The sequence below is a fragment of the Ovis aries genome, chromosome 12 (assembly GCF_016772045.2).
Source record: "Ovis aries strain OAR_USU_Benz2616 breed Rambouillet chromosome 12, ARS-UI_Ramb_v3.0, whole genome shotgun sequence".
Lineage (NCBI taxonomy): Eukaryota > Metazoa > Chordata > Mammalia > Artiodactyla > Bovidae > Ovis > Ovis aries.
The window spans coordinates 77,072,126-77,095,421 of record NC_056065.1 but is presented as its reverse complement, the minus strand read 5'-3'; the positions used below and the strand labels follow the sequence as shown (position 1 = coordinate 77,095,421).

Here is a 23,296-nt window from a genome sequence, read left to right as displayed (position 1 = left end):
AGCTTCAGATTTACTCTCCTGATAATATGAGCCCCAAAGAGTTGAGGGAAAGATTTTCGTTTTCAGCTTCACTGCTTATAAAATACATTAATAGGCAAAAATAGAAATCAAAGCCATCTTTTTTTTTTTTAATGTGAAATTACAGAGTACATGTTTAAAAAACAAGTTTCCCTTTAACTCCAGACGCAGACCTAAATCCTGAGGGGCATTAAAAAAAAAAGCTTCCACGTGGGAAGCTGGATTTTTAGGCTAATGAATGCAACTCTATTTTTGATACTATGCTGTGTGTTTATATAAAATAGAGGAGCATTTTAGGCCAATTAGTGGCTTTCAAACCCTATACTTTTTCCAGCAAGGGCTAAGCTTGACGAACTTGAGAAGTTAATACAGAGAAGTTGTTGGCAGCGAAATTGTGCGGTCGGGTTGATTCAAGGCAACAAAGCTGGAGCATAAATTAGTTTTTATTTGTGAAAAGAAAAACAAACTCTGTTTGTTTTTGCAATACAGTTCGTTAGTTCTTTTAATTTGGGAGAAAATTTGGGGAATTCCAGTTCGCAGAGCAGTAAGAGGCTGGGGCCAGGGCGAGGCAGGCCCCAGCTCCGGGCCTGTGTAAACAGCACCCACGTCTCCCTGGGTATACCTCGGTCAGGGCCGCGGGGCGGGCCCGCCACGCCCGGACCTCGGCTGAACCGGAGCGCTGGCCGGACAGTGACCGGGGGCGGAGTCACGGGGCAGCATTCAGAACCGCAGCGGGAGGCGTGGCCACTGCCCCCACCCCCGCCGTCTCCAGCGGGGACTCTGGAGCCCCAGACTTCCAGGGAGATCCTGCTTCGATGGAACGCTGGAGATCCTGGAGGCCTCTCTCCTTTCGGAGATAAGAAAAGTCAAGAGCAGACGGGCAGATGCGGCAACGCGAGACAGTCCCAGTGCCCAGGTTCAAGGCGCTTTGATGTCAACTGGGCCATCGGCAGCCTCACTTGTTTGGTGGGACATGCGAGGACGTGAGGGGCGTTCTGAGCCCGTCCTAGGAAAGAAAAGGAAGCCAAAGATGTCCTGAGTGCTGGTCGTCACTATGCCTGCACGCAGGCCTCAGCTGCGACTCCCCACTGAAACCAAGCTAACTCTGTCTCTAGCCCCTAAACTGAACCGGGTCTCTACCCTCACCCTAACCCAGTCTCTAAACCTAACCCAACGATAACCCTCACCCTCACCTTAACCCAAACCCCAAACACAACCCCAACCCTACCTCGAGCCCCCGTCTTGGGGAAACTTGAGGTGGGGGTTGCGCCATCTTCCTGACTTTTATGAGTTGGTCAGAATCACAGGATTTGTGGCGTAAGAGTTTCTTTACAAGAAGTCTGCAGCCAGGCTTAGCCCAGCATGGGTTTTTCTTCCCCTTTAGGGTTCACCAAACACTCTCCCATTTACAAGTCCCTTGAGACTCGTGACAAAACTCTAAAGAGCTGTGGTGGAAATTGCTAGTGGTTCCCAATGTCTATTTGGGCTTTTCTACAACAATAGAATTCCTGTATTAGTCACGGTTACTGTATTACTCCGGAGAAATGGAACCGATCGGATACATAGAGAGATATAAGATGAGATTTATTGGAGGAACTGCTTCACAGGGTGACGGAGCCCGGGACGCCCCACAGTCTGCCGTCTGGCTGGTGACCCAGCAAGGCTGCTAATGTAAATTGGTCTGAAACAAGGAGCCCTGATATCTGAGGGCAGGAAAAGATGGACCTCCCAGGTCAAGAAGAGGAAAGAAGTTACCCTTCCTTCACTTTTTGTTCTGTGTGGGCCTCCACGCACTGGATGACGCCATCCACATTGGTGAGAGAAGAGCCCACAGGCGAGGGAAGCTTCAGTCTACCGAATCAAAGGCCCACCTCTTGTAGAAACACCCTCATAGACACCCCTAGACATTATGTGTTGCCAGCTGTCTGGGTGCCCCTTAGCCTGGTCAAGTTGACACATAAAATGAACCATCACAAGCCCTGATTTTTACATGGACACAAAAGACAGACCGCACATCCCAGGCTTCCTTGAAGCTAGACGAGGCCGTACAGCTAAGTTCTGGCGAATGGGATGAGAGAGGAGGCAATGAGATGTTGGCAGGCGATGGGTGCCACTTCTGTGTTATGCCATTAAAAGGAATGCTGTTGGGTCATCCAGTACTCTTGCCTGGAAAATCCCATGGATGGAGGAGCCTGGTGGGCTACAGTCCATGGGACTGCGAAGAGTCAGACATGACTGCGTGACTTCTCTTTCACTTTTCATTTTCATGCATTGGAGAACGAAATGGCAAGCCACTCTAGTGTTCTCAGTCCCTAGAGAATCCCAGGGACAGGGGAGCCTGGTGGGCTGCCGTCTATGGGGTCACACAGAGTCGGACACGACTGAAGTGACTTAGCAGCAGCAGCAGCAGACACATCTAGGGCTGTCACACAGATTGAAATCAAAAAGAGAAAAAAAAAGTGTGTATTAATGCACATATGTGTAATCTGAAAGAAAAAAACTGGTATAGATCTTATTTATAAAGAAGAAATAGAGACACAGAGGTAGAGAGCAAACATACGTATAGCAAGGGAAAAGTGGGGGATGAATTGGGAAATTGGGATTGATACATATATGCTATTGATATATTCGTCTGAAGGACTGATGCTGAAACTCCTGTGCTTTGGTCATCTGAGCCGAACAGCTGACTCATTGGAAAAGTCCCTGATGAGGAGGAAAATCGAAGGCAGAAGAAGAGGGCATCAGAGGATGAGATGACTGGATGCCATTACTAGTGCGATGGATAAGAACTTGTCCAGGGAGGCCTGGGGTGCTGCAGTCCATGAGGTCGCAAAGAGTCAGACACGGCTGGCCGACTGAACAACAGCAGCAGAATACTGTGCCTAAAACAGATAACCAGTGAGGACCTGCTGCGCAGCACAGGGGGCTCCACTCAGTGCCCTGTGACCTGAATGGAAAGGAAATCCCGGAAAGAGGGGCTATGTGTGTGTGTACAGCTGATTCACTTTTCTGTACAGTAGAGACTAGCACATTATAAAGCTGCTATACTCCAGTATCAATTTTTAAAAGTGAACAAAGAGACACACGAAGGCAAAAAACAAAAACCAAAAAGGCAATAGCAATCTCTTTCTCTCTTCCCACTTCGCACCAGTACATAAAATAGCACTGTGGGGGAGAAACCTAGTTCTAGGTGAGTTAGATATGTCAGTGAAGAAAACAAATGCGAAAAGCTGTGATTTTATAGATGCTAATGGTTATGTGACCCTGGGTACACTATGTAAACATTCTAAGTTTATTTCCTCAATTTAAATTTGAACTACAAATAGCTACCTTGGAGAATATGATGTATATTAGAGGGGTTGTGTTTAAAGTGGCGATCACAGAGTTCTTAGGTCAACAGCAAGCTGAGCCTGGTTTTGTGAGCTTCGGAGGGGGCAGGGCTGGACAGAAAGGTGGGGAAGCTAGCCAGGGAGTGGGACGAAGACCTCGGTCAACACCGCAAGGCCTTCCTCTCCTTTGTGAGACCACTGCGGGGGTTTCCTCAGTGAGTAGACAGGACTCTGTGGTTAGCACTGGGACGCTTTGTCCTGAATTCACAGGAACAGGAAGAGTGACTCAGACTCCAGCCTCAAAGGATGGAGAGGCTGAGTCTGGTTTGGAACTTCCTCCCTCAAGTCAGGATCAGTCTGGGAACGAGGAGAACAGAGCTGAGGGTTAGGATGATTCATAGACATCGGGGGGTAGGACAGTGAAGGCAGGGGGCATGTAGAGAGGCAAAGGGGATGAGCCAGTTCAGGCAACAGCCATTTTTCCTAGCTGGGTGGTTTGAGCTACGTTTTAGAAGTCAGTGGACCTAAGTGTGAATTGAAGCTCCGCTAGCTAGCAACTGTTACTGGTACCAGTTTCCACCTCTGTAAAGGGGATAATAGCTACCTTTTGAAAATGGTTACTAGTCATCTTCCACTGAGTTCTGATGATGTGTCAGTCACTCTAGCAGTTTTCTGTTTTTGTTTTTTTTTTTCACATCATCTTGAGTAATCTTCCCATCGACCTTCGGGAGGTAAGAACTCTCATGATTTCCGGGTTACAGATGAGAAAACTGGGGCTAAGAGAGGTCAGAACAGGGACCCACCATCAAACTCTAATGCTAGTTTGCTTTTCATTTAGGATTAAATGAGAAAACCTAGTATGCTTAGCAGACTTCCCAAGTGGCTCTAGTGGTAAAGAACCCATCTGTCAATGCAGGAGATATAAGAGGCGTGGATTTTTTGATCCCTGGATCAGGAAGACCCCTGGAGAAGGAAATGGCCACCTACTCCAGTATTCTTGCCCAGAGAATCCCATGGACGGAGGAGCCTGGTGGGCTACAGTCCATGGGTTTGCAGAGTCGGACACAACTGAAATGAGTGAGCACAGTATACTTAGTGCAGTGCTTGAGTTATTGCCTTAAATAAATCGTCATCTAAAAATATTATTCCAATTTTAGAGATGAAAAAAATGGAAGCTAAGAGCCATGTTAATAGAACAAAGCTCAGACATTCTGCTCTAAAGGCTTTATGAGCCCTGCACAAAAAGGACTGTCTGAAAGCAGCCTCCTCACCCAGGATGGAGTGGAAGGCTCGCCCTGCCCTCAGAGGTCAGGCTGATGCCCGGGCTCTTAAGGACATGGCCCCAGGCTTCACAGAGAGGATGTTTTCCTTGCTAGATGCATCTTAGGGCAGCAGCCAAAAGCAGCCTCCGTCCACCGCCCTGCCCGCCCCTCCTTTCCAAGGAGCGGAGTTGCAGGAGTCACGTGGCCTCTAGCTCACTTCTGTTTATGGAGTTTCTCAGCCAAGAGGAAAACCATTAGGTGTCAAATTGCAAGTAGACAGCATCCAAGAAGCTGCCTCTTCCAGCGTGATTTGCTGCCAAAGAACCTTAAATAAACTTTGTACAGGGCAGATGTCTAAGCCTCTGCTGCACGCAGCATATTTCATTTGTTAGATTAATATGTAGAGCTTGATTTGGTCTAATTAATTAGTTTATGTTCTGAAAGCAGAAGAAAACAATGGGCTTCTTTTCGCCTCTTCTGATTCTCTTTGTAGGGTTTCTTTTGGGGAAAAAGCAAGTTAATGCATTACTTAAGATAAAAGAAAAATCTATCTGAGGACTTAAGCAATGCTTCATTTATTTATATTTTTAGCCAAAGGTGAGAGGTAAAGTCAACAATTGCCCTAGGAATCAACAGCTGTGCACAGCAGTAATACAGATAGAGAAGACTTGAACACGTAAGAGGAAAAAGTCAATAGAGTAATTAATAAAAAGTCTATAATGAAACATGTAAGACACTTCGCCTCCATTTTTTTTTTTCTACACGTACTTTTGGAAGGAAACTGAATCTTTTGACCCTCTCTTAAAATATATACAGATAATAAAGTAGAATCCTCTTATATTTTACATGACAATGAATTTCATGTCTCTTGCTTGATTCCCCACCACAAGGTACATTAATATAAGTGGGCTCAGTCGTATTGGACTCTCTGTGGCCCCACTAGGCTCTCTGTCCATGGAATTTTCCAAGAAAGAACACTGGAGTAGGTTGCCACTTCCGCCTCCAGGGGATCTTCCCGACCCAGGGATCGAACCCACATCTCATGTGCCTCCTGCCTTGGTAGGTCTGATCTTTATCACTTGCACCACCTGGGAAGCCTGCTATTAATAGAAATGACTCTCAGTAAGCAGGGAGATGCTCCTCAGCCCTGCAAAATTCCCTGCAGAGACAAAAGGGTATGCCGGAGTCAGGCTACTCCTGGTTCCTAACACTTGAGGTGGGGAGAGAGTGGGCTGGAAATAGAAGGAAGCTGGACTTGACACTTTACGTTTAGACACAACGCAGTTTCTCAGGAGAGAATTCACACTGGAGACCAAGCAGACATCCTCTGTAGGCGCTTATTGAAACACTCTGGGAATAAATTTTTGGAAGGACCTAAGTCGAGTTCAAGGCAGATGCTGAGACTTCCTGGAAACCTGGAAAGTGGTAGGAGTCTGTTCTGTAAGAAAGTGTCACACAGGCCAAAATGAGACGCCCCAGGAAGCCAAGGCAAGAGTGAAGCCTTAAAGCAAGAACCAAGGACAAAAGACAGTTGGAGGTCTAAACCGTGAAATGTTGATGTATGTGATCAATACAAAAGCAGTGGACAGTTATCTGAGTGGAAAGCAGGGAAGGTTCAGATGGGCAGATGCAACCCTAAATTAAGGGTTACAAATGCAGAAACAGTGAACGGTCCAAAATTCAAGCTGGGAAACCAGTAGGTCCCAAGTGGCAGTCATGAAAAGAACATCAAGGAAAACTTACAGTACTTAACATTTGATTAAAAGAACTCCCTTCTCCTAGAAGAGCAGCAGTTAAAAAAGAGAAAATGAACCTGTGCAAAGGGATATCCATCCCAGGTGACGCCAGCAGTAAAGAACCTGCCTGCCAGTGCAGGAGATGTAAGAGACACAAGTGCGATCCCTGGGTCAGAAAGATGCCCCTGAGGAGGACGGCAACCCATTCCAGCATTCTTGCCTGGAGAATCCCATGGACAGAGGAGCCTGGCGGGCTACAGTCCATGGGGTCCTAAAGAGTCCAACATGGCTGAAGCGACCTGGCACACACAATAAGCAAGGTCATCAGGGCGGATGCTAGCCAAAGAAGAAAAGAGACCATTTGGGACAACGGGCTCCCTCTCGGGGACATGGTCCTCCTGGAGGCAACCTCCTCTCACCAGGTTTGAGGGTCGTTTACTCTTTTATTCTTAAAGAGGAGGAGGCGGCCAGATGCTCAAAAACACAGGGTCTGCCTCCTTGGTATCCAAGCATCTGAGGCCACAGATGTGCAGCAGTGAGTCTGAAGTGAGCACAGGTCACTAGGACAGAAGGTTGGATGCTGTGAAGATGCTCTGCAGACCACAGACCCTTGACCCACATGATAAGTGACCCCGTGACTGAGGACCTTGTCCCTGGTCAGGCCGTGCTTCCCAGGGTGTTCATCTCATGAGTCCAGGGTAAATGAAAGTATGAGAGGGTAACTGGGACAACTAGTAAACCGAAGACATTGTCGCCCACACAGGAGTTTGCCCCGTCCATGGGCAGCCAGCTTCAATGCTGTGTGGCTTCAGGACCCTGTGAGCACCATGGGAGTGAAGGCCAAGGCATGCCTAGGTGTCCAGCTCAGCTGGTTGGGGAGCTTTGCCTTTAGGGGATGCTTTTCGATCTTCTGAGATAGTCACCCTTCGAGGCTGAGGACCACAGAGTGAAAGCAGTGGGTGAGAACACACGTCAGAATTCAGTAAAAGCCCTGAAGACTGTCGTGCGCAGGAACTGAGCTCGTCAGAGAGCAGGGCAATGTTTCAAGTGTAAAGTGCAACAGGGGGAAAGAAGCCATTGTTTCCCTGAGTAGAACAAAGACCCCTTCCTCCTCTTCTCCTCCTGGTCTTCCTCCTCCTCTTCCTCTTCAGGGGTGGAATTACAGTATATAAATGTGAAGAAATGGAAGGTGAAGTGAAGAGCGCCCTAGCAGATGGGTAGCAACAGTTCTCTGGGACGGAAACAGGGCTGGTAAACTTAGCACGGGAGTGGCGTCAAGCTCAGGCTGCTGGCGTGTTTACTCAGGCCAGAGCCACACTTTAAGAAAAATTGAATGTGAGTGCTTTTAGGGGTATGCATTTTCCATGTTTTTGAAGCTGCCACCCTTAATATTTTATCAAGCTTTTCCATTCCTTCTTGTTATTTTCCTAACCTCGGAAGGTATGTGAGTTTGCAGACTCCAGTTCTTGAGCAGTTCTGGGAAGATCTCGAGGCCAGCGTTTTTAGAGGCATAACCTCCAAAGATGATCAGACCTGCAGAGATAAGCTCGGACCCAAGGGAAGGAAGGTACAAAATCAAGACCACAACTGAGATGGAGACAAAAACCATTCCCAGAAAGGAAATACTGTTCTAAGAGTTTCCATAGAGTTTCAGACTTTTTATGATTAAAATAAACAGGTTTATGCTCCCATGTTTTTCTGAAAACAATATATATATGTGTAACCTGAAAGAATGGTACAGATGAACCAATTTTCTGGGTAGAAATAGAGATCCAGGTGGACTTACGGACACAGGTGGGGAAAGAGAGGCTGGGACAAATTGGGAGAGTGGCCTTGACATAGATACACTGCCCTGCGCAGAATGGGCCTCCCCGGCGGCTCAGACAGTAAGCAATCTGCCTGCAACAGGGGAGACCCCGGTTCCATCCCTGGGTCAGGAAGATCCCTGAAGGGCATGGCAACCCACACCTGTATTCTTGCCTGGGAAATCCCATGGACAGAGGAGCCTGGTGGGCTACAGTCCATAGGGTCGCAAAGATTTGGGCACAGCTGAGTGGCTAACACTTTCACTGTTATGTGTAAAACAGTGGGAAGCTGCTGTACAGCACAGAGAGCTCAGCTCAGCATTCTCTGATGATCTGGAGGAGGGGGTGGGGGAGGTGGGTGGGGGGTTCAAGAGGGAGGGGACATGTGTATACACACAGCTGATGACTTTTTTGTACTGCAGAAGCCAAAAATGTAAAGCAACTTCACCCTAATTAAAAAAAAAAAAGGAAGTGTACTTTCTAAATTATCTTAATTAAACATGTTGCTTGCTTGCCATCATATTGTGTTATTTGTGTGTGTGCGTGCATGCTCAGTTGTGTCCGACTCTTTGTGACCCCATGGACTGTAGCCCGCCAGGCTCCTCTGTCCATGGGATTCTCTAGCCAAGGATACTGGAACGGGTTGCCATTTCCTCCTGCAGGGGATCTTCCTGCCCCAGGGACCGAGCTCCTCTCTCCTGCACCTCCTGCATTGGCGGGAGAGTTCTTTAACACTAGTGCCCCCTGGGACGTGCAGATTATGTTATTTACTTCGGCTCAGTTACAAATTCTTTTGTTTCCAAAGATGATCAAAGAGTATATTGAAGTATCTAAACTTACTTGCATTTAATTTACCGCCTGATAAAGGTCTAACAAGAAGGAAATGGCAACCCACTCCAGTATTCTTGCCTGGAGAATCCCAGGGACGGAGGAGCCTGGTGGGCTACAGTCCATGGGGTTGTACAGAGTTGTACATGACCGAAGTGACTTAGCAGCAAAGCTCTAACGAAGGAGTTGCTGAAGTCCTCAGAAAAGACCTTCCTCTGTCCTGCAAGGAGCCCAAAAGCATTGCACAGAAGGGCTTCTGTGTGAGTGTTTCTGCAACTGAGATTCAGAGACAGGGTCTTTACAGCACTGTTCTGATCTGGAGCAAAGAAAACTGTGACCAACCCGGGCCTCCTTTTATGTTTTCTGCCCAGGAGGAGCTGGTGTCGATGTGGTTTAGATAGAGGAAGATGCTGCAAAGATTAGAGGCTTGAGATCTGCTTCTGGAAGCTCTGACCCCAAAGCGAACTCCCTTCCCAGGGGTTCCTGCTGTCTGAAGTCAGAGACCAGAGGGTTTCTAAAAGGGGTGAGTGGAGATGTCAGGCTGGACCACTTTGAAAAGATTGTTTGGAACACGGTCTAGAAAAATACCCTTCTCCACAGAAAGAATATGATGAGTGACCCATCAGTACCATTCCCAAGAGTGAGTGAGCCTACTGACGCAATGCCAGCATGCACGTGGGAGCCTGGAGAGCGGGCCTGTCTGAATATGCCATTGCTTTTACTGACATAACACAGAAGTGTGTCAATTGCTCAGTCGTGTCTGACTCTTTGCAATCCCACAGCCTGTAGCCCACCAGGCTCCTCTGTCCATGGGATTCTCCAGGCCAGACTACTGGAGTAGGTTACCAGTCCCTTCTCCAGGGGATCTTCCAGACCCCAGGGACCTCATTGCAGGCAGATTCTTTACCATCCAAGCCAACAGGGAAGCCCATAAAGTTATAGCCTTTAGAAGCCATCCACCCCTCTCTGCCCCAGCCTCCAGCAGAGTAAGACCATTGCAAATGTTTTAGCACAACCTGCTGGTCATTCTACTTGGCACAAGAAGCTGAGGAAAAGCATTCAAGCACATCCACACAAAAACACCCCAGTGTGAAAAAATTATCCAGAAGACAAACCATTCCCATGAGATTTAACGTTCAGCATTAGCTAATAAGAAAATATGAGCACAAATCAGGAAAAATAGAGCATATATTTTATTAAATTTGTTTTTATTCACCACTTGCTCAGAAAAGAAATATCTATTTTGGTTGAAAAAGAATCCTGAATTGAAAATGGAGTCTCCACAGACTTTTTTTTTCTTTTACTCAGAAAATTAATTATTTCTGTAAAATTAATTTTTTAAGTTATTTGTAAAGTAGTAATTTAGTCTTCATCAAAGAAATAAGTTGGAGCTTAAAAATAAGTTAATGATTAAAAAAAAAAGCCTGGGGAAGTCCAAATTTAAACACTGAATATTTTGATATGTTGTTTCATTAATAAATTAACATTCCTCTTAGAGTGATAAAAAAAAAAAAACATATAGAGTAGTTGCATGCCTTATTTGTCTGGTTTTCTCACCCTAGCATAGAAATCCCACTGAATTCACATATATTTCATCTGTTTATAAGCGCTTTCATTTATCTATTTATTTTTGAGCATTGCATGATGCCTATTTTTTCACGTTTATCTGGTTGACAAAAGCTTATTTTGTTGTTGTGTTAAGGTTTTTTTTTTTTTCTTTTTAATGTGGACCGTTTATAGAGTCTTTATTGAATTTGTTACAATTTTTCTTCTGTTTGATGTTTTTGGGGTTTTTGGCTGTGAGGCATGTGAGATCTTTGCTCCCTGACCACGGATGGAACTTGCACTCCCTGAATTGGAGGGAGAAATCTCAGCCACTGGATGACCAGGGAAGTCCCAATCTGGCAGAAGTTTTGCTTATTGGTATTTGGTTTTTAGATTTCAATTTTACTTCATTTTGGAGCATAGTTGATTAACAATATTTCAGGTATACCGCAAAGTGGTTCAATTATACACATATATGATCTATTTTTAAAATTATTTTTCCATTTAGGTTATTACAAAGTATTGAGCAGAGTTCCCTGTGATAGGCTATAGGTCCTTGTTGGTTTTCTATTTTAAATAAGCTTTATCAAAACATTTGCTAGTTCTTACAAAGCAAGGGCTAGAAGGGCTTATTGGACTGAGACACAGCTGCACTTCCCAGGGGGGTGTATAGGGATGTATTTCCTCTGACACTTTAGGTTACAGTTGATTGAGGTTGGAACTGTTTAAGAATTTTAAATCTTAATTTTTAAAATATTTTTAAGACAATTTTTATCAAGTGAATGTATAAAAAAATGAAGAATTTCCACATTTCATTTATTATGAACCCACAGCTGTACGTCTTTGGTAATCTTCTCATTTTCTTTAATGATGGTATGATTTTTAAAGGTATAAACACCAGTTTTACTTATAAATTAATAAATTAATGATACTCTTTGAGTCAGTCATCCATTAAGAATTACTGTTGAAATATGACTATTTTGATCATTGAACTATGACTATTTAACTAAAATTGGAACAGAATATTTGCTTAGCTCTCTGTAATAAGCCCAGTGCTCAGGAGCTACACACAATGGAAAAAAAGGTTAAAAGCATCTCTTTTGTAATAATACCCCCCAAAAAATGCTCTTCATTGGTAAATTTTACTTATTTGGAAGGTTATTTGCATTTGTATAAAAATGAACTATTTCACATGCATTAATGCTTCATTTATTAAAAACACAGATTCTCATGGAGAAAGAAGTCACCCATGTTTTAAATGCCTGTTCAGTAGTAAAATCACTTCACAGAGACCCTGTAAAATTCACGATGCATTGAGTGATTTGGCTTCTGTATCGTACTACAATGATAATAGCTGCTTAGTCCGATAAAGTGGAATTGCTAAACATGCACCCAAGTGAAATTTAATCACATGTTCATTTTTGCACAAGTCTGATGGGAAAAACACCCGTCCCATTAATTCTTCTGGGTCACTGTTTTTCATTAGCTGCTTCAAAGCAACCCCATTTCTTATCTTAAAACACAGCAGGTAGAGTGTGAAGTTAATTTTAGGTGAAGTAAGAAAACCAGGGAGACAGGTCTTAGACCCAAAAGTTTCTCTCCAAGACTACAGTGTCTACCCAAGAGCCTCCAAGGGCGATGCTGAGTATCCTTGAGATTCCTGCTGTTCCCTCCTACCCGAGTACCTGTCTGAAATCGCCCCAGGGAATCCTCCCCTTCCTGTTTGATGGCAGGAAGACCTCCCCAGCCTGCAGGCTCAGTGTAGCAGGAGCAGTTAGCTCCACTCTCTGCAGGGGTTTGTGGCCGACCACAAAGGCACCCACAGATTTGCTTCCTTCCAGTTAATAGCGCTTTCATTAGGATGTCCCCATGGGCTTCCCTGGTAGCTCAGCTGGTAACAAATCTGCCTGCACTGCAGGAGACCCTGGTTCAATTCCTGGGTCTGGAAGATCCCCTGGAGAAGGTCATGGCAACCCACTCCAGTATTCTTGGCTGGAGAATCCCATGGACAGAGGAGCCTGGCGGGCTACAGTCCATGGGGTCGCAAAGAGTCAGAACCACTGCACAAGTAAGCACAGCACAGCACAGCACGGAGCCTACCACGTATCAGGTGCTCGAGAGACAAGCGACAAACTCGCTGGGGCGTGAGCTCCATCAAGGTGAGCCCTGATGACGTCAAGACGCAGAAGCGAAAGGACGCCGCAAAGAGCGCGGTGGCTATTGCCCACTGAGGGCACGTGCCCGATGCTGGGGAGAACAGCACAACTTTCGTTCCTCAAGGTGGGTGACGTGGATGAGAACACACGGTGATAAAGTTAAGCATCATCTGTTTTATCATCATCAAGTCAATATTTCACTTGAAGCGGCTCCCCAGGAGGCACTGGTGGTAGAGAACCCGCCTGCCAGGGCGGGAGGCATAAGAGACGTGGGTTTCAACCCTGGGTCGGGAAGATGCCCTGTAAGAGGAAATAGCAACTCACTCCAGTATTCCTTCCTGGAGAATCCCATGGACAGAGGAGCCTGGCGGCCTACGGTCCATGGGGCCCGCAAAGAGTTGGGCACAACTGAAGCAGCTTAGCACCTGCAGCAGAGTATAGATTTCTATGGGCAGATCTTGGGGCTATCATGGTTTCAGGTCCAGACCACTGCCATAGAGGGCATGTCTTACTGAAGGGAGCCCCGTCCATTTCCTGTTGGTTTCCCAGTGCATATAGAAGCTTGTTTATACGGTAGCGTAGCCTACTAAGTGTGCACATCATTATGTCTTTAAAAGTGTAAATTTCTTAAGTAAAAATACTTTATTCACTTAAAAAGAAAGCCATCACCTGAAAAGCCAGGTTTGCCGCTAACCTTCAGTGTGTAAACGACGAAGCATTTGTAAAGTGCAGTAAAGCAAAGGGTGATAAAAGTATGTCTGTGCAGAAGGACCCTGAGAGGTGACTGACCGCATTAAAACACGTTTAGTGACCCTCCAGTGTTCCTGCTACTAGAAGCTGCTACAGAAAGGATATGCAAAGAAATTCTGACATAGTTCTTGATTCTGAGCAGCTGAGTTTCCTGAGGCACTTGGATAATAGTCGTCATGGAATACGACATCGACGCAAACCACAGTCGAGTTCTAGAAACTGTGCAAGGAGAGGAAGGTGAAGGGGGGATGAAGTCTAACTGAGGTGGTAAGAAGGTACTTAGAGATTTAGTGATATTTGGGATGCGTCTTAAAGGCATAGAGAAGTTCACCAGTCGGTGATAAGAACTTACTAGGTCACCAAGAAAGGACAAAAGTCTGTAGTCGAGCAAAGGAAATGTAGATTAAACGTAGACGATACCAGGGCTAGGACAAAGTGGTAATTAATATGCTCAGAGAATGTTTCCCATCATGAAGGATCAACATGAGGTGATTAAAAACGGAGATCCTGAGAATAAATTAATTAATCAATTAATAAAAATTCTTAGTAATAAAATTATATTTTAGAAGGAATAATCAATGTAAGGTAGAAAATGAAGTTGAAGACTCAGAGAGGAGACTGAAAAAATGATGTTTTATTTTGCTTAAAATAAATGAAAGAAAATTTGAGAATTAAGAAGTTCAATATAAAAACAAATGTAATCTTTACCTCCCCTCACACACATATAAAGAAGAAAATGAGATTGCGGGGGGGCGGAGGGCGGGGGGTAAAGAGAGAGAGAGATCTGGAGACTGAGGATTAAAAGAGGAAAGAGATCATCAGAGACAAGATTTAGGGAAATTTCCCCAAACTGGAAAATATTAGTTTCCACATGAAGAGGTCTCACAAGTGACTAAAAGAGTAACATTAAAAAGAAACAAAACAAAACCTTATGGTGAATAATAGATCCTAAAATATCTCAGGAAGGAAAACAAGAAACCTCCAAAAACAGGTATCAGAAATCAAGTAGCATTAGACTTCCCAGAAGTGACAGCACTGGAAATGAACGAGAAATGCCTAAAAAAAAAGAAAAAAAAAATCAGAAGGAATCTAACAGATGTAGAAATTTGAGAAAATGTCCCTGAAAGAAATCAAATCTTTGGAAGAAAAATTCAAAGACACAGTTCATGGAAAAAATCGTGACAAAGTAAAATCTAAATATAAAAGAATGCATGTGAGAATTAAAGATTTTAAAATTTAAAAAATAAAAAACTAAAATTAAAAAAAAAAAAAGTTGGAAGTGCAGAAAGCCCCCTCATATACAGTCAGTTAATCTATGACAATCCTGAATATTCATTGAAAGGACTGATGCTGAAGCTAAAGCCCCACTACTCTGGCCACTTCATGCGAACAGCTGAATCATTGGAAAATACCCTGATGCAGGGAAATATTGAGGGCGGGAGGAGAAGGGGACGACCGAGGATGAGATGGCTGGAGGGCATCACTGACTCAATGGACATGAATTTGAGTAGACTCCAGGAGATGGAGAAGGACAGAGGCGCCTCAGGTGCTGTAGTCCATGGGGTGGCAAAGAGTCAGAAGGACTCAGTGACTGCACAACAATCTATGACAAAGGTACCAAGAACACACAGTGGGGAAAGGACATTGATAAGAGATGTCAAGATACATCTCACTGGATGACTTCTAATGGAAAGTATATTTCAAATTGTTTTCCTTTATAAATTATTACAAGATTTTGAGTATAGCTCCTTGTGCTACACAGTAGGTCCTTGTCGGTTACCTATTTGATACGTATTACTTTGTACATATTAATCCCAAGTTCAGTTCAGTTCAGTTCAGTTGCTCATTTGTGTCCGACTCTTTGCGACCCCATGAATCGCAGCACACCAGGCCTCCCTGTCCATCACCAACTCCCGGAGTTCACTCAAACTCATGTCCATCGAGTCAGTGATGCCATCCAGCCATCTCATCCTGGGTCATCCCTTTCTCCTCCTGCCCCCAATCCCTCCCAGCATCAGAGTCTTTTCCAATGAGTCAACTCTTCGCATGAGGTGTCTAAAGTACTGGAGCTTCAGCTTTAGCATCATTCCTTCCAAAAGAAATCCCAGGGCTGATCTCCTTCAGAATGGGCGGGTTGGATCTCCTTGCAGTCCAAGGGGCTCTCAAGAGTCTTCTCCAACACCACACTTCAAAAGCATCAATTCTTCGGTGCTCAGCTTTCTTCACAGTCCAACTCTCACATCCATACATGACCACAGGAAAAACCATAGCCTTGACTAGACGGACCTTAGTCGGCAAAGTAATGTCTCTGCTTTTGAATATGCTATCTAGGTTGGTCATAACTTTTCTTCCAAGGAGTAAGCGTCTTTTAATTTCATGGCTGCAGTCACCATCTGCAGTGATTTTGGAGCCCAAAAAAATAAAGTCTGCCACTGTTTCCTGTGTTTCCCCATCTATTTCCCATGAAGTGATGGGACCAGATGCCATAATCTTCGTTTTCTGAATGTTGAGCTTTAAGCCAACTTTTTTGCTCTCCTCTTTCACTTTCATCAAGAGGCTTTTTAGCTCCTCTTCACTTTCTGCCATAAGGGTGGTGTCATCTGCATATCTGAGGTTATTAATATTTCTCCCAGAAATCTTGATTCCAGCTTGTGTTTCTTCCAGTCCAGCGTTTCTCATGATGTACTCTGCATAGAAGTTAAATAAGCAGGGTGACAATATACAGCCTGGACGTACTCCTTTTCCTATTTGGAACCAGTCTGTTGTTTCATGTCCAGTTCTAACTGTTGCTTCCTGACCTGCATACAGATTTCTCCAGAGGCAGGTTAGGTGGTCTCGTATTCCCATCTCTTGCAGAACTTTCCACAGTTTCTTGTGATCCACACAGTCAAAGGCTCTGGCATAGTCAATAAAGCAGAAATAGATGTTTTTCTGGAACTCTCTTGCTTTTTCCATGATCCAGTGGATGTTTGCAATTTGACCTCTGGTTCCTCTGCCTTTTCTAAAACCAGCTTGAACATCAGGGAGTTCATGGTTCACGTATTGCTGAAGCCTGGCTTGGAGAATATTGAGCATTACTTTACTAGCATGTGAGATGAGTGCAATTGTGCAGTAGTTTGAGCATTCTTTGACATTGCCTTTCTTTGGGATTGGAATGAAAATGGACCTTTTCCAGTCCTGTGGCCACTGCTGAGTTTTCCAAACTTGCTGGTATACTGAGCGCAGCACTTTCACAGCATCATCTTTCAGGATTTGAAATAGCTCAACTGGAATTCCATCACCTCCACTAGCTTTGTTCGTAGTGATGCTTTCCAAGGCCCACTTGACTTCACATTCCAAGATGTCTGGCTCTAAATTAGTGAACACATCATCATGATTATCTGGGTCGTGAAGATCCTTTTTGTATAGTTCTTCCATGTATTCTTGCCACCTCTTCTTAATATCTTCTGCTTCTGTTAGGTCCAGACCATTTCTGTCCTTTATCGAGCCCATCTTTGCATGAAATGTTCCCTTGGTATCTCTAATTTTCTTGAAGAGATCTCTAGTCTTTCCCATTCTGTTGTTTTCCTCTATTTCTTTGCATTGATCGCTGAAGAAGGCTTTCTTATCTCTTCTTGCTATTCTTTGGAACTCTGCATTCAGATGCTTATATCTTTCCTTTTCTCCTATGCTTTTCGCCTCTCTTCTTTTCACAGCTATTTGTAAGGCCTCCCCAGACAGCCATTTTGCTTTTTTGCATTTCTTTTCCATGGGGAAGGAGAAGGGGACGACAGAGGATGACAGGGGTCTAATAGATCCACCTTTCCCTTTTTGTAACCATAAGTTTGTTTTCTATGTCTGTGGGTCTATTTTCTGTTTTGTATATAAGTTCAGTTCGGTTCAGTTCAGTTCAGTCACTCAGCCATGTCTGACTCTTTGCGACCCCATGAATCGCAGCACGCCAGGCCTCCCTGTCCATCACCAACTCCCGGAGTTCACTCAGACCCACGTCCATCGAGTCCGTGATGCCATCCAGCCATCTCATCCTCTGCCGTCCCTTTCTCCTCCTGCCCCCAATCCCTCCCAGCATCAGAGTCTTTTCCAATGATTCAGCTCATAAGTACATTTGTATTATTTTTTAGGCTCCACCTTTAAAGGATATCATAGGTATTTGTCTTTGTCTGACTTCACTCAGTATGATCATCTTTATTTCATTCTCTTCATACGGCTGAGTGGCATTCCATCCTCTACGTTTAGGTACCACGTCTCTTTTTTCAAATGTTTCTCACATTTTTGGCTGTGCTGGGTCTTTCTCGCCGCATGAGCTTTTCTCGGGCTGCTCTCCAGCTGGGATGGGCTGGCTCCTCCTGCACTGGCCCCTCTCGCTATAGAGCACAGGCTCTGTGGGCTTCCAGCCTGTGGGCTCCGAAGCTGCGGCTCCTGCACAGTCTCAGCTGTTGCGGTGAACAGGCTTTGTCGCTCCATGGAGTGGGAGATCTTCCTGATCAGGGATTAAATCCATGTCTCCTGCATTGCCAGCCAGAGTCTTTACCCTGAGCCACCAGGGAAGCCCTGTGCCGCATCTTTCTTATCCATTCCTCTGTCGACGGTTGTTCGGGTTGTTGCTTCCATGTTTTGGCTCTTGCAAATAATGCTGCAGTGAACACTGGTGCGTATCTTTCTGAAGTACGGTTTTCTCTGGACGTATGGCCAGGAGTGAGATTGCAGGAGCGTATGGGAACTCTGTTTTCAACTGTTTAAGAAAGCCCCACGCTGCTCTCTATAGTGGCTGTACCAGTTTACATCTCTAATCATTGGAGAAATGTAAGTCAAACCACAATGAAGTACCACCTCATACCCATCAGAATGGCCTTCATCAGGAAGTCTACAAGTAATAAACACTGAAGAGGGTGGAGAAAAAGGGAACCCTCCTACACTGTTGATGATAAGCTTTTCAAAGTAATAGTAGTTCTAAGCTAAGAAGTTGCAAGAATGGAAGTGGGGACAGAGATAGGAGAAACTGGACCAATTCAGAGTTAATTGTCAGTAGGGTAGGAGGTTTGAAATCAAAAGACTCTTGCTCCTTGGAAGAAAAGCTATGACCAACCTAGCCAGCATATTAAAAAGCAGGGACATTACTGTGCCAACAAGGGTCCATCTAGTCAAAGCTGTGGTTTTTCCAATAGTCAAGTATTCCTGGATGTGAGAGTTGGACAATAAAAAAGCTGAGCACCGAAGAATTGATGCTTTTGAACTGTGGTGTTGGAGAAGACTCTTGAGAGTCCCAAGGATATCCAACCAGTCCATCCTAAAGGAAATCAGTCCTGAATGTTCATTGGAAGGACTGATGCTGAAGCTGAAACTCCAATACTTTGGCCACCTGATGTGAAGAACTGATTCCTTGGGGGGGAAAAAAAAAAAAAAAACCTGATGCTGGGAAAGATTGAACGCAGGAGGAGAAGGGGATGACAAAGGATGAGATGGTTGGATGGCATCACTGACTTGATGGACATGAATTTAAGCAAGCTCCAGGACTAGGTGATCGACAGGGAAGCCTGGTGTGCTGCAGTCCGTGGGGTCACAAAGAGTCAGACACGACTGAGCGACTGAACTGAACTGAACTGAATTGAGGGTAGGAGGTCTGGTGGCCAAGGAGCTGGTGATGCTCCAGACAAGCATGTGACGGGAATGCACGGAGAGAAGGAAGACCAGAGCTCTCCGTGGAAATTCCAGACCACTCCCATTTCTTTTTCCCTCTTGTCAAAATTCATATCAAAACATGTCTTGCACTTGTAATAATTTTAGCTGCTACATAAAACACAAATCTCAGATAATATTCCTAGAAAGATATCTTATATGTAAATCTCCACATGAAAAATGTGTAAATGTAGAATGACATTAAGTAATGAATTATTTACAAAGTATGTCATCTTGCAATGCTAAATAAAATTAATCTCTTCCTTTAACATTGTATAAATTTAGAGTTGATTTTATTTCTGAAATTCACATGTTCTCTGAATGACTACAGGGCATTGGATTAAAATACACTATACAAATCTGTAGAGAGAAAGAGTGGATTTTAGTAATTTGCCTAAACTTGTCACTGATTTTGACCTTTTTTAACTTCTTGTATTTAAATTGTGAATAAATATTTTGCTACTTCTTGCAAGAACAAATAGAGTTTATTTACCACTGACTCTCATCAAAGAGAAATTTGACTTCCATGATTTAATGCTACTCTAAACAAAGAGAATACTGCCAAAGCCTGTTTTATTTACAGAAATAACTTGTTTCATTTAAGAAGTCATTTTATAAAACTAAAACCAACTGTGAGCTCAGATGAGAAACGTTAGACTATATGAAGGGAAACCCACACGCTTGCACACACATTGAAAAATCCAGATGAAAGTGTACTGCTTTTATATCACTGATACCTACTTTCTCTCATAATTCACATGACTCTGGCTGTTGAGACAAAGTATTTCTTGGATGTCGAACTAACTGTGGTCGCGTGTGGTGGTGGTGGCATACTTGTGTCCCCCAGGAGGGAGTTCTTTAGGGTTATTGGACATTCCAAAAGAGTGTGGGAGGAAGGTCAGGATGAAGCTCCTAGGACAAAGGTCTAATGGATTATTAAAGATTTGTAACCTAATCAGAGTGCATCCTCAAAGACACAATAGTGTAAGAGGGGTAAAACACGTTTTAAAAAATGTAAAAATAATCATTGCTAAGAGGTTCGGCAGAGCATTACCTTACATAGCCAGCTAACTGTTCTCTGCTACTGTCTATGAAGACCCACTACAACGCAGGAGAAACAATGGGAGAGTATCTGCTGAGTCAATCCAAAGTAACTCAAAGCAGATACTAGACAGCAGTTGAGTAAGTTGTTTTTTTTTTTTTTTTGCACATTTATTTTTGTATAATTTTTTTATTGGACTTCAGTTGTTTTGCAGTGTTGTATTCATTTATACTGCATAGCAAAGTAAATCAGCTGCTGCTGCTAAGTCACTTCAGTCACGTCCGACTCTGTGCGACCCCATGGACCTCAGCCTACCAGGCTCCTCGGTCCATGGGATTTTCCAGGCAAGAGGACTGGAGTGGGTGCCATCGCCTTCTCCAAAATCAGCTACACATACACATATATTCCCTCTGTTTTAGATTTCCTTCCTACCCCGGAGTTGAGTGCAGCCCCTTGTCCTATACAATAGGTGCACCTTACTTAGCCATTTCATTTTTATTAGCTATCTATTTCATACACCAATCCCAGTTTCCCAGCTCATCCCACCGCTACCCCCAAGTTATGACAAATACCCAACTTTTAGCTTTAAATCTTCTGCATATCCTGCTTTCTATCCCTGTCTTTAGAATGTCCACACAATGAGAGCCAATGATTAAATATAAATGGAGACCCCCTTATAAAGGGATTTACTACTCATCAATTTCTTATAAATGTACTAATTCAATTCTCCACTGTTTTATAACTCATAACATGTGACAAAAGTCATGCCACATAATTCATGAGGGATGATTTAGTCTGAACTAATGAAAAATGTAAATTATTAATTGCCAGGAAAAATTCTCAATCTGCAGTTATCTAAGCACATCTTGAGGAAACCCCTTCCTTGAGCCCATGTTAAAAAATGGGGGCAAGTTCTGTGGGCAACTCAACTCCATCCCATCTTTCATTGGAAATATTGACAGGGCACAGACTCTTTCCCTCCCTACTGCCTAACCTTCTCCCCGCCTTACAGAGTGAGCATGGTGACATCATGCAATCCATAAAACTTCAGGAGGATATTCTTATTCTTTGACAGGTTATCAGCCTCTCTTGGTGGGGTTTGTTATACCTAAGAAGTTCTATTGAGTCCAATAAGTTCTCCGTTCAAGGGAAATACATAAATATAACATCCCAGAGGTCCCACTTATACTATGGTTAAAAAGAACATATGAATCCAGAGGGAAATTTTTCTAGAGGGGAATTTCTGTGTTCTTTTACACAGGAAGCCTACTTCCAAATCCCTGGTATCCTAAGTTTGGGGACAGCTAGGTCATTGGCAGGGCTTCCCTGATGGATCCAATGGTCTTTGGAAAAGACCCTGATGCTGGAAAAGATTAGGCAGGAGGAGAAGGGAGTGGCAGAGGATGAGATGGTTGGATGGTATCACCAACTCAATGGGTATGAATTTAAGCCAACTCCTGGAGATAGTGAAGGACAGAGACACCTGACATGCTGCAGTCCATGGGGTCACAGAGACAGACACAGCTCAGTGACTGAGCAGCAACAGGCCAGAAGAACCAAGCGCCCGTGGACTCACTCACCAGAGATGGGGAATGAGTCATAATCTCCATAAATGTGGTTTGCATTTTATGGTGCTCTGTTAACATGTCTCAGATACTGATTGATGAGTCGTCTGACAAACATCCCGAAATGTGATCTAAACAGTAAGAACTTGTTCTGATCACCAAACTGAGAGACAATGGAACAATGACATTTGAGATTTATTGTTGGCTTTTATTTCCTGGCACTCACTCCAGTGATGAGGTGATCTTTGTTTATGTGCGTTACGAGGACAATCCTTTCCCAGGGATGTTTAAGAGTGTGTTTGTTTTTGGATAATAATTTCAATGCTATGAGTTCAGCTAAGCCTGCTACATTGTACAGTGTTGTTGAGAGAGCCATTTCACGTGTTTCTGTTTTTGTTTTTATCATGGGATAAAGACAGCAAATAAGTTTAGACTGTTTTTTCCACTGATTTTTCAAAACACATGAACAAAGTTAATACCCGGGAAGGCAGAAGGGCAAAACACAGACTATGATGTCAGGAAGAGCTGGTTAAACCCTGAGTCTATTATTTGCCAAATGTGTTATAACAAGCCAGGCACCTACCTTCTCTAAGACTCAACTCCTCACCTATAAAATGGAGATATTACGAGCATGCGCAGCATAAAATTTATCTAGAGAAACAAATGCAGATAAAATAAATAAAATGCCTCGCATGAATTATACCTCAATAAATGTTATCATAGTAATAATATTTCTATTTATTTTGAAATGATACAGGATGTAAACCCCCTTGATTAGATCAGTATTGATCCAAGAAAATGTAAAGAGGTTTGCAAAAGAAGGGTCTTTCCTGTTGACTCAGATGGTAAAGAATCCACCTGCAAAGCAAAAGACCTGAGTTTGATCCCTGGGTTGGGAAGATACTCTGGAGAAGGGAATGGCTACCCACTGCGGTATTCTTGCCTGGGGAAATCTGTGAACAAAAGAGCCTGGCAAGCTATAGTCCATGGGGTCACAAAAAGTCAGGCACGACTGAGCAACCAACACTTTACAAAAGAAGGACTGTAGAAAATGGACATTTAGCAGAATAAATCTTTTCACCTGAAATAGGAAATGAAAAAAAATCACAAATTTGAGCATATCTTTTGAAGAACCTTTAGACCCTTCCAACTGTAAAATGTGTACAAGAGAATGAAAGCATAGCCTTTTATACTCATTTTAACAGATAGTCTTTTCCTTTGAAGTTGTGCATTTTGAAGGTCTTTATATCAAGAGATTTGTTGCAATTAGCCGGGGCAATTACCACCCACTTTCTTGGACCTAATAGAGTGCTATGAGAACATTTTATAACAAATCTCCAGAGTAAATTAAAAACTAAATTTAAAAGATCAGTTCTAATTAGTTATAAGAAATAACAAGCTTCATATGCAATGTTTTAGCAAGAACAAAAATAGATATGAAAGTATCACTGTGTAAGTATTAGAGTTCTAAAAGCCATCTAGGTCTCCCACAATGCAGGCAGATTCTTCACTGTCTGAGCCACTGGTGAAGGAAGCCCTGTTAAGTATTACAATTTTGAGTAAAAGCTAAAAGCTTACATTTAA

The 23,296-nt window shown here is 43.6% G+C and overlaps 1 protein-coding gene across 1 annotated transcript in view; it reads right to left on the bottom strand.

The window, feature by feature from the left end:
* Nucleotides 1-443: 443 nt before the first annotated feature.
* PTPRC (protein tyrosine phosphatase receptor type C) overlaps nt 444-23,296 on the bottom strand; it is a 153,314-nt gene continuing 130,461 nt past the window's right edge. Inside the window, exon 32 of the mRNA XM_060396233.1 lies at nt 444-1,024. Within this exon, the coding sequence (XP_060252216.1) occupies nt 974-1,024 (51 nt within the window). The 3' untranslated portion in view covers nt 444-973. The remainder of the gene's footprint in view (nt 1,025-23,296) is intronic.